This window comes from Staurois parvus, unplaced genomic scaffold, assembly GCF_062004578.1.
Source record: "Staurois parvus isolate SC_StPar_1 unplaced genomic scaffold, SC_StPar_1.0 ptg000449l, whole genome shotgun sequence".
Lineage (NCBI taxonomy): Eukaryota > Metazoa > Chordata > Amphibia > Anura > Ranidae > Staurois > Staurois parvus.
Genome location: NW_028318245.1, coordinates 1,220,530 through 1,232,577, shown reverse-complemented (window position 1 = coordinate 1,232,577; position 12,048 = coordinate 1,220,530). Strand labels below are relative to the sequence as shown.

General features: G+C 45.9%; 3 protein-coding genes across 4 annotated transcripts in view; all 3 read left to right on the top strand.

The window, feature by feature from the left end:
• The first annotated feature begins 917 nt into the window (after positions 1–917).
• LOC149453248 (gastrula zinc finger protein XlCGF66.1-like) lies at positions 918–3,546 on the top strand. 2 transcript variants are annotated; one of them, XM_089688562.1, is made up of 4 exons: positions 918–1,377; positions 2,418–2,534; positions 3,086–3,220; positions 3,307–3,546. In XM_089688562.1, exons 2-4 carry the CDS (start codon positions 2,451–2,453, stop codon positions 3,496–3,498), a joined length of 411 nt encoding a protein of 136 aa, XP_089544688.1. In that variant the 5' UTR covers positions 918–1,377; positions 2,418–2,450; the 3' UTR covers positions 3,499–3,546. The 2 variants fall into 2 exon arrangements, with proteins under 2 accessions (XP_089544688.1, XP_089544689.1); XM_089688563.1 differs by lacking the exon at positions 918–1,377 and having other exon boundaries at positions 1,384–2,534.
• On the top strand, positions 3,541–10,508 carry LOC149453247 (uncharacterized). Its single transcript, XM_089688543.1, has 3 exons — positions 3,541–3,642; positions 3,751–3,895; positions 9,654–10,508. Exons 2-3 carry the CDS (start codon positions 3,832–3,834, stop codon positions 10,367–10,369), a joined length of 780 nt encoding a protein of 259 aa, XP_089544669.1. The 5' UTR covers positions 3,541–3,642; positions 3,751–3,831; the 3' UTR covers positions 10,370–10,508.
• Positions 10,509–10,548: 40 nt separating this feature from the next.
• Positions 10,549–12,048, top strand: part of LOC149453245 (uncharacterized) — a 42,448-nt gene continuing 40,948 nt past the window's right edge. The window contains exon 1 of the mRNA XM_089688307.1: positions 10,549–10,667. Within this exon, the coding sequence (XP_089544433.1) occupies positions 10,584–10,667 (84 nt within the window). The 5' untranslated portion in view covers positions 10,549–10,583. The remainder of the gene's footprint in view (positions 10,668–12,048) is intronic.

Genomic DNA, 12,048 nt, shown 5'->3' with positions numbered 1-12,048 from the left:
TGACCCCAGTATTATGAAGGTGGGTGACACTGACCCCTGTATTGTGAAGGGGGGTGACACTGATCCCTGTATTATGAAGGGGGGGACACTGACCCCTGTATTATATAGGGGGGGGACTCTAATCCCTGTATTATGAAGGGAGGGTGACACTGACCCCTGTATTATATAGGGGGGACATTGATCCCTGTATTATGAGGGGAGGGTGACACTGACCCCTGTATTATATAGGGGGGACACTGATCCCTGTATTATGAAGGGGGGTGACACTGACCCCTGTATTATTAAGGGGGGTGACACTGACCCCTGTATTTTGAAGGGGGGTGACACTGACTCCTGTTTTATTAAGGGGGGTGACACTGACCCCTGTATTTTGAAGGGGGGTGACACTGACCCCTGTATTATATAGGTGGGTGACACTGAGCCCTGTATTATATAGCGGGGTGACACTGATCCCTGTATTATGAAGGGGGGGTGACACTGACCCTTGTATTATATAGGGGGTGACACTGATCCCTTTATTATAAAGGGGGGGTGACACTGATCCCTGTATCATGGGGGGGTGACACTGATCCCCGTATCATGGAAGGGGGGGGTGACACTGATCCCTGTATCCTGGGGGGGTGACACTGATCGCATTATCCTGGGGGAGGCGACACTGACCCCTGTATTATATAGGGGGGTGACACTGGCCCCTGTATCCTGGGGGGGGGGGGTGACACTGGTCCCTGTATTATATAGGGGGTGACACTGGTCCCTGTATCCTGGGGGAGGGTTTACACTGTTCCCTGTATCATGGGGGGGTGACACTGATCCCTGTATCCTGGGGGGGTGTACACTGATCCCTGTATCGGGGGGGGGGGGGTGCACTGATACCTGTGTCCTAGCTCACAACTGTCCCTGATTTCGAGGGACTGTCTCCCATTTGGAACCAAGTCCCTCTGTTCCTCTTTCTTCCTCATTTGTCCCTCATTTTGGTCTGATCTGTTTGGGTTTTGCTTGAAGAAAAGGTGGTAACGCAAACCCCAAGCTCATCCTGAGAAACAGAAACTGGTAATTTCTCAAAGAACTCCTAGCAAACCTTTGTAGGGCCCCTGGCTGAGCAAGGCTGGATTCGGCAGTCCTATATTTCTGTCCCCCTTGATGGGAGTAGAGGTGACCCCTCTATGAGGATCTACAGTCCATACATACCCAGCATAAGGCTGGGGTCACATTACCAGACGGTTCTCGGGGCTGCAGTTCCTCAGAGCTCCACAAGAGGTGATCTCACTTCTACCCAGACAGGAAGTCTCTATGGAAGACAGGAAGTGATGTCAGGGACAGACAGGAAGTTCCGTGTAGTATGTAGAGGAGACATTGCTGGAAGTGGCAGCATAGGAGGTAATAAGATCTTATTTTATATTTACACCCAGTAACCCCCCCGTCACGGCCGTCCTCTTCCCTTCCATCCTCTCCCTCCACCTTCACACCCGTCCTCTCCCTCCACCGTCCTCTCCCTCCACCGTCCTCTTCCTCCACCGTCACGCCCGTCCTCTCCCTCCACCGTCACGCCCGTCCTCTCCCTCCACCGTCACGCCCGTCCTCTCCCTCCACCGTCACGCCCGTCCTCTCCCTCCACCGTCACGCCCGTCCTCTCCCACCACCGTCACGCCCGTCCTCTTCCTCCATAGTCACTGTGACGTCTTTTATCTCCAGCAGATGATGATACACACATATATAGTGTGGGAACCCAGATTAACCCTTCAGGGGCAGATCCTTCACCACTTCCGGGGCCGGAACATTCTCCTCATTGTGGAGATAAATTCTAGTAATATGTTCCTCTAAACAAGCCTCCCTGACAATAAATAGAGAAGACAATGACCATCTTGACCATACATGGCCTACAAAGGGCAATGATTACACTACACAGGCAGCCAATGGGCAATCATTACAGTATGCAGCCAACACAATGATGGAATGCCGGGGTCAGGAGTATAGAGCCCCGTACATTGCTGGTCAGGAGGAAGAAAACATTCCCCATCCTGCTATGAAAAATATGTTCCACCATTGGTGTCAGAGGGAGGAAAATACTGAGGGTTCTGAGGGAAATAGAGGAGCTGAGAGGCCTTTGAGATGATGATTTTGAAGGACTCCAAGGGCCATTGGAGGAAGGAGAACAACGAGTGCTTTAGGGGGTTCTTTACTGTTAGAGCAGTAAGGATGTAGAACTCCCTTCCACAATTGATGGTGTCAGTGGGAAGTGTCAATAGAATAAAATAACTCTTGGATGGGTATCTTAGTGAATGTAGTATACAGGGTTAGGGAACATAAACACACGCCCACACAGGAATGGTGTCTTTATTCAACACCCCACCCCCTCACATCCACATCCTATTATTGTGTGACTGATACCATCCAAGTCATTCTTTCATTCCCTAAAGTTATCCGTCCACAAGGAGACCTGTATAGATCAAATGAGGATGGAGGAGGACCGCAGTCACATGACTGAGAAGATACTAAACCTCACCCTGGAGATCGTCTACCTGCTGACCGGAGAGGTGAGGAGGATTCTGGGAGGTCACGTGACGTCACTCTGATCCCTATTAATAAAACCCAGAACTGACCGGAGAGGTGAGGAGGATTCTGGGAGGTCACATGACATCACTTTTATCTCTATTAATAAAACACAGACCTGAACGGAGAGGTGAGGAGGATTCTGGGAGGTCACGTGACATCACTCATCTCTATTAATAAAACACGGACCTGACCGGAGAGGTGAGGAGGATTCTGGGAGGTCATGTGACATCACTCATCTCTATTAATAAAACACGGACCTGACCGGAGAGGTGAGGAGGATTCTGGGAGGTCACATGACGTCACTCTCATCTCTATTAATAAAACACAGACCTGACCGGAGAGGTGAGGAGGATTCTGGGAGGTCACATGACATCACTCTGATCTCTATTAATAAAACCCAGACCTGAGGAGGAGAGGATTCTGGGAGGTCACATGATGTCACTCTTATCTCTATTAAAACACAGACCTGACCGGAGAGGTGAGGAGGATTCTGGGATTCTAACATGATATTCCTATTGGTTCCTCGATACAGAGAGTTCCTCTTCTGAAGTCAGGTGACCATAGGGCCATCATAGTGCCTCCATGTGACTCCCTAAACCTTGAGAGACACAACATGCAGAAGATTCTAGAAGTCACCCAGAAGATGATGGAGCTGCTGACAGGAGAGGTGAGCGGTGCCGGGAATTCTGGGACATTCTCCAGTAACAGACAAGGGATGTGTCTGGATGGTGACTGTATCATTGTGTGTGTCAGGTTCCTATAAGGTGTCAGGGTGTCACTGTCTATTTCTCCATGGAGGAGTGGGAGTATTTAGAAGGACACAAGGACCTCTACAAGGACGTCATGATGGACAATCAGCCGCCCCTCACATCACCGGGTAAGAGGAGACTTTATTGTAAAGGAGAGAGCAGTACGGAGGATCCACCTAGATCCCCCATCATCTGATAAACACATAGAAACAATGGATTCAGTCAGTGTGTGTTTCCTACAGATGGATCCAGTCATGGAAACCCACCAGAGAAATGTCCCCATCCTCTGGATTCCTGGGATTCCACACAGGAAGGTCACACCATCCCTCACTATTATAAGGTTGGTGGGATGGAACATCTAGAACATGGATTTGTAGAAATAATGTGCAGATTTTTCATGTGCACTTATATTTTACAGATGTTATTTTCTCTCCTTCTCTTGATGTAGAGTGGAGATCCAATCGATATAGAATTTGAGGTTAAAGAAGAGGAAGAAGAAGAGACGTATGTGAGGGATGATCAGCAGTCTATGGAGGAGGATGGAATAAATGGGACATTTATAGAGGAGGACACTCCTACAGAGATCAGCACAGGTGGGTCATCAACACTAAATCCATTCCTCCACCCATACTGCTCACTGATTGATCCAGAGTAGGGCGGGGGCAGGGTGCTATCAGCCTGTAATACCCTGGTCACTTTCCTGAGCTGTGTTCCCCGTCCTGTATTCCTGGATTCCTCTCGGATAATCTTCCTTCTCTGTGCTGCAGACACAATTTATGTATCTAAACTGGATTTATGGAGATTCCGGGGCTCATCTGGGAGCAAAATGTTTGATTTTGACCATAGGCATTGCTAAAGCTAGGCACCTGGGGTATGTACCTTGGGTCTTTGTCTCCACGCCCGGGTCTGGCAACCCATTTTTTACCAGCTGACAGAACAATTCTCCTTGGGTTACTCTGTCTTCTGGCTGTGCCGGGTGGAGGGATATGTCTGTATAGTCTCAGATCCAAGTCACTGAGTGCAGTCTCAGGAGATGGGAGGCAGCTGGGTGGGACCTCTGCAACTTGTCTACAGTAAACATTTAAACTATCACTGAATACCAATTTTATGGGTCCCTTACACTGTATCATTTATATTACAGATTACGTAGTCCTAATGTCTTCACTATATACTCTGTGTTGTACATTACATACTCCTGACCTCTGCACTATATACTCTATGTTGTACATTACATACTCCTGACCTCTGCACTATATACTCTGTTGTACATTGCATACTCCTGACCCCTGCACTATATACTCTGTTGTACATTACATACTCCTGACCTCTGCACTATATACTCTATGTTGTACATTACATACTCCTGACACCTGCACTATATACTCTATGTTGTACATTGCATACTCCTGACGCCTGTACTATACATTCTGTGTTGTACATTGCATACTCCTGATGCCTGCACTATATACTCTGTTGTACGTTAGACTATATAGTGCAGGCATCAGGAGTATGCAATGTACAACATAGACTATATAGTACAGGGGTCAGGAGTATCTATGTTGTACATTATATACTCCTGACGCCTGCACTATATACTCTGTGTTGTACATTGCATACTCCTGACGCCTGCACTATATACTCTATGGTGTACATTATATACTCCCGACCCCTGCACAACATACGCTATGTTGCACATTATATACTCCTGATGCCTGCACTATATACTTTGCATTATATATTACGTAATCCTGACCCCTGTACTACATACTCTCTGTTGCACATTTCATAACTCTTAACGCCTTCACAATACACTCTGTGTTGTACGTTAGATACTCCTGACCCCTGTACTATATAGTCTATGTTGTACATTACATACTCCTGACTTCTGCTCTCCCCCACTGCTACGGTGAAGGAAATGCATATTTGCTCCCCTGCTGATGTTGAATGTTCGCCCACTCACAAAGAAATGATCGGTCTGAAAATCAAATGATCGGTGTATTGTAACACTGAGAGAGAGAATAGCAACAACAAATTCAGCAGAAATGCATGTCTAACAAATGATGACTGATCTGCATGTTCATGAGGGACATAAGGATTTGATCTCCTATCATTCAGCAGGATTTCTGGCTACCAGGTGTCTTTCATACAGGTAACAAGCTGAGATTAGAAGCAGTCTCTTAAAGGGAGTGCTGCTAATCTCATTGTTTTACCTGTTACCTGTATAAAAGACACCTGTTCACAGGAGCAATCAAACAATCAGATTCCAAACTCTCCACCATGGCAAAGACCAAAGAGCTGTCCAAGGATGTCAGGGACAAGATTGTAGACCTACACAAGGCTGGACTGGGCTACCAAACTATGGCCAAGCAGCTTGGTGAGAAGGTGACAACAGTTGGTGCAATCATTCACAAATGGAAGAAACACAAAACAAGTGTCAGTCTCCCTAGGTCTGGTGCACCATGCAAGATCTCACCTCGTGGAGTGTCAATGATCATGAGAACAGTGAGGAATCATCCCAGAACTACACGTGAGGATCTTGTCAATGATCTCCAGGCAGCTGGGACCACAGTCACCAAGAAAACAATTGGTAACACACTACGCCGACAAGGACTGAAATCCTGCAGTGCCCACAAGGTCCCTCTGCTCAAGAAAGCACATGTCCAGGCCCATCTGAAGTTTGCCACTGAACATCTGAATGATGCAGAGGAGGACTGGTGGAAAGTGTTGTGGTCAGAGGAGACCAAAATCCAGCTCTTTGGCATCAACTTAACTCGCCATGTTTGGAGGAGGAGGAATGCTGCCTATGACCCCAAGAACACCGTCCCAACTGTGAAACATGGTGGTGGAAACATTCTGCTTTGGGGGTGTTTTTCTGCTAAGGGGACAGGACAACTGCACCGCATCAAAGGGATGATGGACGGGGCAATGTACCATCAAATCTTGGGTGAGAACCTTCTTCCCTCAGCCAGGGCATTGAAAATGGGTGGTGGATGGGTATTCCAACATGACAATGACCCAAAACACACGGCCAAGGCAACAGAGGAGCGGCTCAAGAAGAAGCACATTAAGGTCCTGGAGTGGCCTAGCCAGTCTCCAGACCTTCATCCGATTGAAAATCTGTGGAGGGAGCTGAAATTTCGAGTTGCCAAATGTCAGCCACCAAACCTTAAAGACTTGGAGAGGATCTGCCAAGAGGAGTGGGCCAAAATCCCTCCTGAGATGTGTGTGAACCTGGGGGCCAACTCCAGGAAACGTCTGACCTCTGTGAATGCTAACAAGGGATTTGCCACCAAGTACTAAGTCATGTTTTGTGAAGGAGATCAAATCCTTATTTCCCTCATGAACATGCAGATCAGTCATCATTTGTTAGACATGCATTTCTGCTGAATTTGTTATTGCTATTCTGTCTCTCAGTGTTACAATACACCGAACATTCGATTTATAGACCGATCATTTCTTTGTGAGTGGGTGAACATTCAACATCAGCCGGGGAGCAAATACGCATTTCCTTCACTGTATACACAGTTGTGTTCAAAATAATAGCAGTGTGTTGAAAAAAGTGAATAAAGCTGAAAATCCTTCTGATAGCTTTTATTTCCATACACACAAATGCATTGGGAACACTACACATTCTATTCCAAATCAAAACATGAAGAAAAATAGATCACATTTGTGTTGTTCCTCTAAAAAAATTGAAGAAAAGTGAATATTAGACTGTTAAAAAAAATAGCAGTGTTTGTATTCTTCTTTACAAACTCAAACATTCACTATATAAACTGAAAAATGGTTGAAGATTTTGCTTTCCTTTGAATCACTTAATGAATATTTAGTTGTATAAGCACTGTTTCTGAGAACTGCTGTACATCTGTGTTGCATGGAGTCAACCAACTTCTGGCACCTGTGAACAGGTATTCCAGTCCAGGATGATTGGACTACATTCCACAATTCTTCTCTATTTCTTGGTTTTGCCTCAGAAACTGCATTTTTGATGTCACCCCACAAGTTTTCTATTGGATTAAGATCCGGGGATTGGGCTTGCCACTCCATAATGTCAATCTTGTTGGTCTGGAACCAAGATGTTGCACGTTTACTGGTGTGTTTGGGGTCGTTGTCTTGTTGGAACACCCATTTCAAGGGCATTTCCTCTTCAGCATAAGGCAGCATGACCTCTTCAAGTATTCTGATGTATTCAAACTGATCCATGATCCCTGGTATGTGATAAATAGGCCCAACACTGTAGTATGAGAAACATCCCCATATCATGATGCTTACACCACCATGCTTCACAGTGTACTGTGGCTGGAATTCAGTGTTTGGGGGTCGTCTGACAAACTGTCTCCGGCCACTAGACCCAAAAAGAACAATCTTACTTTCATCAGTCCACAAAATGTTGCGTCATTTCTCTTTAGGCCAGTCAATGTGCTCTTTGGCAAATTGTAACTTCTTCAGCACATGTCTTTTTTTCAACAGTGGGACTTTGCGGGGGCTTCTTGCAGATAGCTTGGCTTCACATAGGCGTCTTCTAATTGTAACAGTACTCACAGGTAACTTTACACCTTCTTTGATCTTCCTGGAGCTGATTGTTGGCTTTTGCCATTTTGGCTATTCTTCTATCCATTCCAATGGTAGTTTTTCGCTTTCTTCCACGTCTTTCAGGTTTTGGTTGCCATTTTAAAGCATTTGCAATCATTTTAGCTGAGCAGCCTATCATTTTCTGCACTTCTTTATATGTTTTCCCCTCTCCAATCAACTTTTTAATCAAGGTACGCTGTTCTTCTTAACAATGTCTGGAACGACCCATTTTCCTCAGAATTTCAGAGAGAAATGCACTGTAACCAGCATGTACAACATTTGCTGCCTTCCTTCCTTAACCTCCCTAGCGGTATGATTCCTTCCGATTTTTTGTGCTGAAAGCGGTACCATTTTTTCACATGGAAATAGTTTTTTATTGTAGGCTGTAATTTTTAGGAAAATTTCCCCACAAATCATCACTCAATTCTGTAAGTGGTTCTGATTTACTATCGCTGTTCTCTAGCCGGTCTAAAACCGCTTTTGACGTAAAGGGACACTTTTTGGACGCCATGGACTTTTCTAAGCTTCCAGGCAGAAAGAACAGACAAAATGCAGGCAGGGCACAGGACAAAGCACTAGGGACAAAATGTATGTGAAATGGGATGAAACAGCAATGTTTTACTATTTAAAATTGAAAAAAAAAAAATGACATTTTTTAAATTTTTTAAATTTCCCGGCGCCCGTACGTCCCGACGTCACGGGGACCGGAACACAGAAGCCGGATGCCGGGGGAGATGGTCGGGGACGCTGCAGGGGACACATCGTGGGAGCGAAGGACAAGGTAAGTGCTGCAGGGACCCCCAGAGCAGCGCCGCATGGTAAGCCCGAGTGTAGCTCGGGGTTACCGCTTGTGGTATAGAAATTTTACCCCGAGCTACACTCGGGAAAACCGCCAGGGAGGTTAAATAAGCGCAATAATTGCCACCTGTTTTTCAAAGAATGAATGACCTCACTAATAGAACTCCACACTGCTATTATTTTGAACATGCCCCTTTCAATTAGTGATTCAATTACACAGAATCAGCAGCATGCATGTCATGACTGTTGGGTCTGTTGGATTTCTATTACTCTACTACACCTGCGAGTAAATTATTTGCCATGTAGAAATATCATTTCTACCAAACACAGTGATTGATCAGGTTAGTGATGTCTGACTGCTATTATTTTCAACACAACTGTATACACATAATATGGATTCTCTTTTCTTACACCCATTTCCTACCAGCTGGACATTTTATATCGGATGATGTGATTGGAGCACAGACTTTTATATGGTGATAATAATGTGATAATATTCTCAGACTTTGGACCCTTAAACAGAAAGTGATAATGAGGGAGGAGTCAATACCCCAATGATGGTGGTCTTCAGGATCAGTCCAGTCTTCATCTTGGTTGTTCTCCCCCATCCTCACTCTCTGACCTCTGGTGGGGCTCAACCCCGCTGTTCTTCATGACTAAATCATGGACTAAATAAGGAAGTGCAGTATTCTTGTGTTGGGAAGATGGAGATGAGTGATAGAGGGGGTGGGGACCCTCGTCCTATAATCCCCTCATCACTGCCCCTCCTATAAAAGACAGTTCTGGTTGTTCCTCACTCTCTGACTATGGTCCATGAATAAAGAAATGACCTGGTAGGAGATCAGAGGAGCCATTTCCTAGTTCCCTTGAGGGTGGAATTGGAAGCTCCTCAGAGATTAAGCTGCCTGATGTGGGCGGAGTCCTGGTTTGCAGGAACCAATCAACTCCTGTCTAGTAATTGTCTTTGTCTTTGTATTTTAGTCCATGGCCGGGAGATGAGGAAAACCTCTGAGGATTGTCTCACTTTGTCTCCAGACTGGAAAGTAGAAGATGAGGACATCACACAGTATAGTCCAGGAGAAAACCCGACTCCCTCCAATGTCCACCCGGCACCACCCAGTGTAGATGGACCATCGGATTCCCCGTATCCTGAGGAACCTCAGACTGTGCGGGACCGGGCTGGCCTTCCAACAGGGAAGAGCTTCTCCTGTCCTGAGTGCGGGAAATGTTTTCGTTCTAAATCCCATCTTAATGAGCATAAAAGAACTCACACGAGGGAGAAGCTGTATTCCTGTCCTCAGTGCGGGAAATGTTTCCGTTCTAAATCCAGTCGTAAGGTGCATAAAAGAACTCACACGGGGGAGAAGCCATACTCCTGTCCTGAGTGCGGGAAATGTTTCCGTTCTAAATCCAAGCTTACCGTGCATAAAAGATCTCACAAGTTTGACGCACTACATTCCTGTACTGAGTGCGGGAAATGTTTTTTAAGCAAGTTTACACTTTCCATACATCACATATCTCACACAGGTGAGAAGCCATATTCCTGTCCTGAGTGCGGGAAAGGTTTTATACAAAAATCAAATCTTTTGACACATCAGATATCTCACATGAGAGAAAATCCGTATTCCTGTCCTGAGTGCGGGAAATGTTTTTCCAAGAAATTGCTTCTCTACAGTCATCAGAGATTTCACATTTGAATGAAGCCGGGGGATCTCACAGAGGTGAGAAGTCATTTTCCTGTTCTTTGTGCGGGAAATGTTTTTCACAGAAATCCAGTCTTCATAGACATCAGAGGTCTCACACAAGTGTAAAGCCATATTCCTGTCCTGAATGCGGGAAATGTTTTCCAAAAAAGTCCAGTCTTTGCATACATCAGAGATCTCACAAGAGGAAGACACATTCCTGTCCTGAATGCGGAAAATGTTTTGTAAGAAAATCAGATCTTGTCAAACATCAAAGGACTCACATGGGGGAGAAGCCGTATTCCTGTCCCGAGTGCGTAAAATGTTTTTTTATTGAAGTTGAATTGTTATACATATCAGAGATCACACTTGGGGGAGAAGCCTTTCTCCTGTCCTGAGTGCGGGAAATGTTTTTCAGATAAGTCCTATTTTTATGTACATCATTTTGTGGTGTCGGCTTTTGCAACCACTTAGAGGTCCATTTTTAAGTGTTTTAAAGTGAAAGTGACATGTTCATCCAGCCATGATGGTGATTTCCTATGATCACCAGCTCCATCTAGTGGAAGTAATGCAGTATTGCGATGCTAACACCGCCTTGTGGCCAGTAGATGGAGCTGGTGAACACAGGAAATCACGGCGTGGATTTAAATACGGGCATATTTGTTATGGCTGGGCGAATGCTGGTCCAATGACTTGTCTGTAAGTGGACCCTTTCATTGCCGTCATCATACTAGTACCTGGATTCTGAGCTCCTCCCCCTAGGAGCATAGTAGGCGTCAGCTGGATTGCTGTACAAATTTATTTTTTTTTTAACATCCCTAAAATATCCGATGGGTAGTATGTGGCCGATAAATCTATAGACCTCCTAGCCGTGTTATTACCAGGCTGCAGCCAGGGGGAGCTCTAATTGTTAGAGAGGGACAAAGGAAAGCGATCCCATCTAGCTCACATTAACCCTTTCACTGCCAGAGCTGCTTAACCCATCACATTTTGGGCCTGAAGATTAGTTAACCCCTTCAATACTGGCACTTTCATCCTCTTCCTGCCTGCTGGGCACTTTCACCCTCTTCCTGTCCGCCGGGCACGTTTACCCCCTTCCTGTCTACCAGGCACTGTCACCCCCTTCCTGCCCTCGAGCACTTTCACCCCCTTCCTGCCCTCGAGCACTTTCACCCCCTTCCTGCCCCCGAGCACTTTTACCCCCTTCCTGCATACCGGGCACCTTTACCCCCTTCCTGCCCTCAAGCACTTTTACCCCCTTTCTTCCCGCCGGGAACTTTTACCCCCTTCCTGCCCGCCAGGCACTTCTACCCCCTTCCTGCCCGCCGGGCACTTCTACCCCCTTCCTGTCCACTGGGCACTTTTACCCCCTTCCTGCCCACCGGGCACTTTTACCCCCTTCCTGCCCACCAGGCACTTTAACCCCCTACCTACCCACCGGGCACTTTTACCCCCTTCCTGCTCACTGGGCACTTTTACCCCCTTCCTGCCCAGGCCAATTTTGAGCTCTCACACTTTGACAATTGAGAGGTCATGCGATGCTGTACCCAAACTAAAAATTGTATCATTTTGTTCACACTAGAGCTTTCTTTTGGTGATATTTAATCACCAGCGGGGTTTTTTTATTTTTTGATAAAGTAACAAAAAAAGACCAAAAATGTTGAAAAAAAAAACACATTTTTCTATGTTTCTGT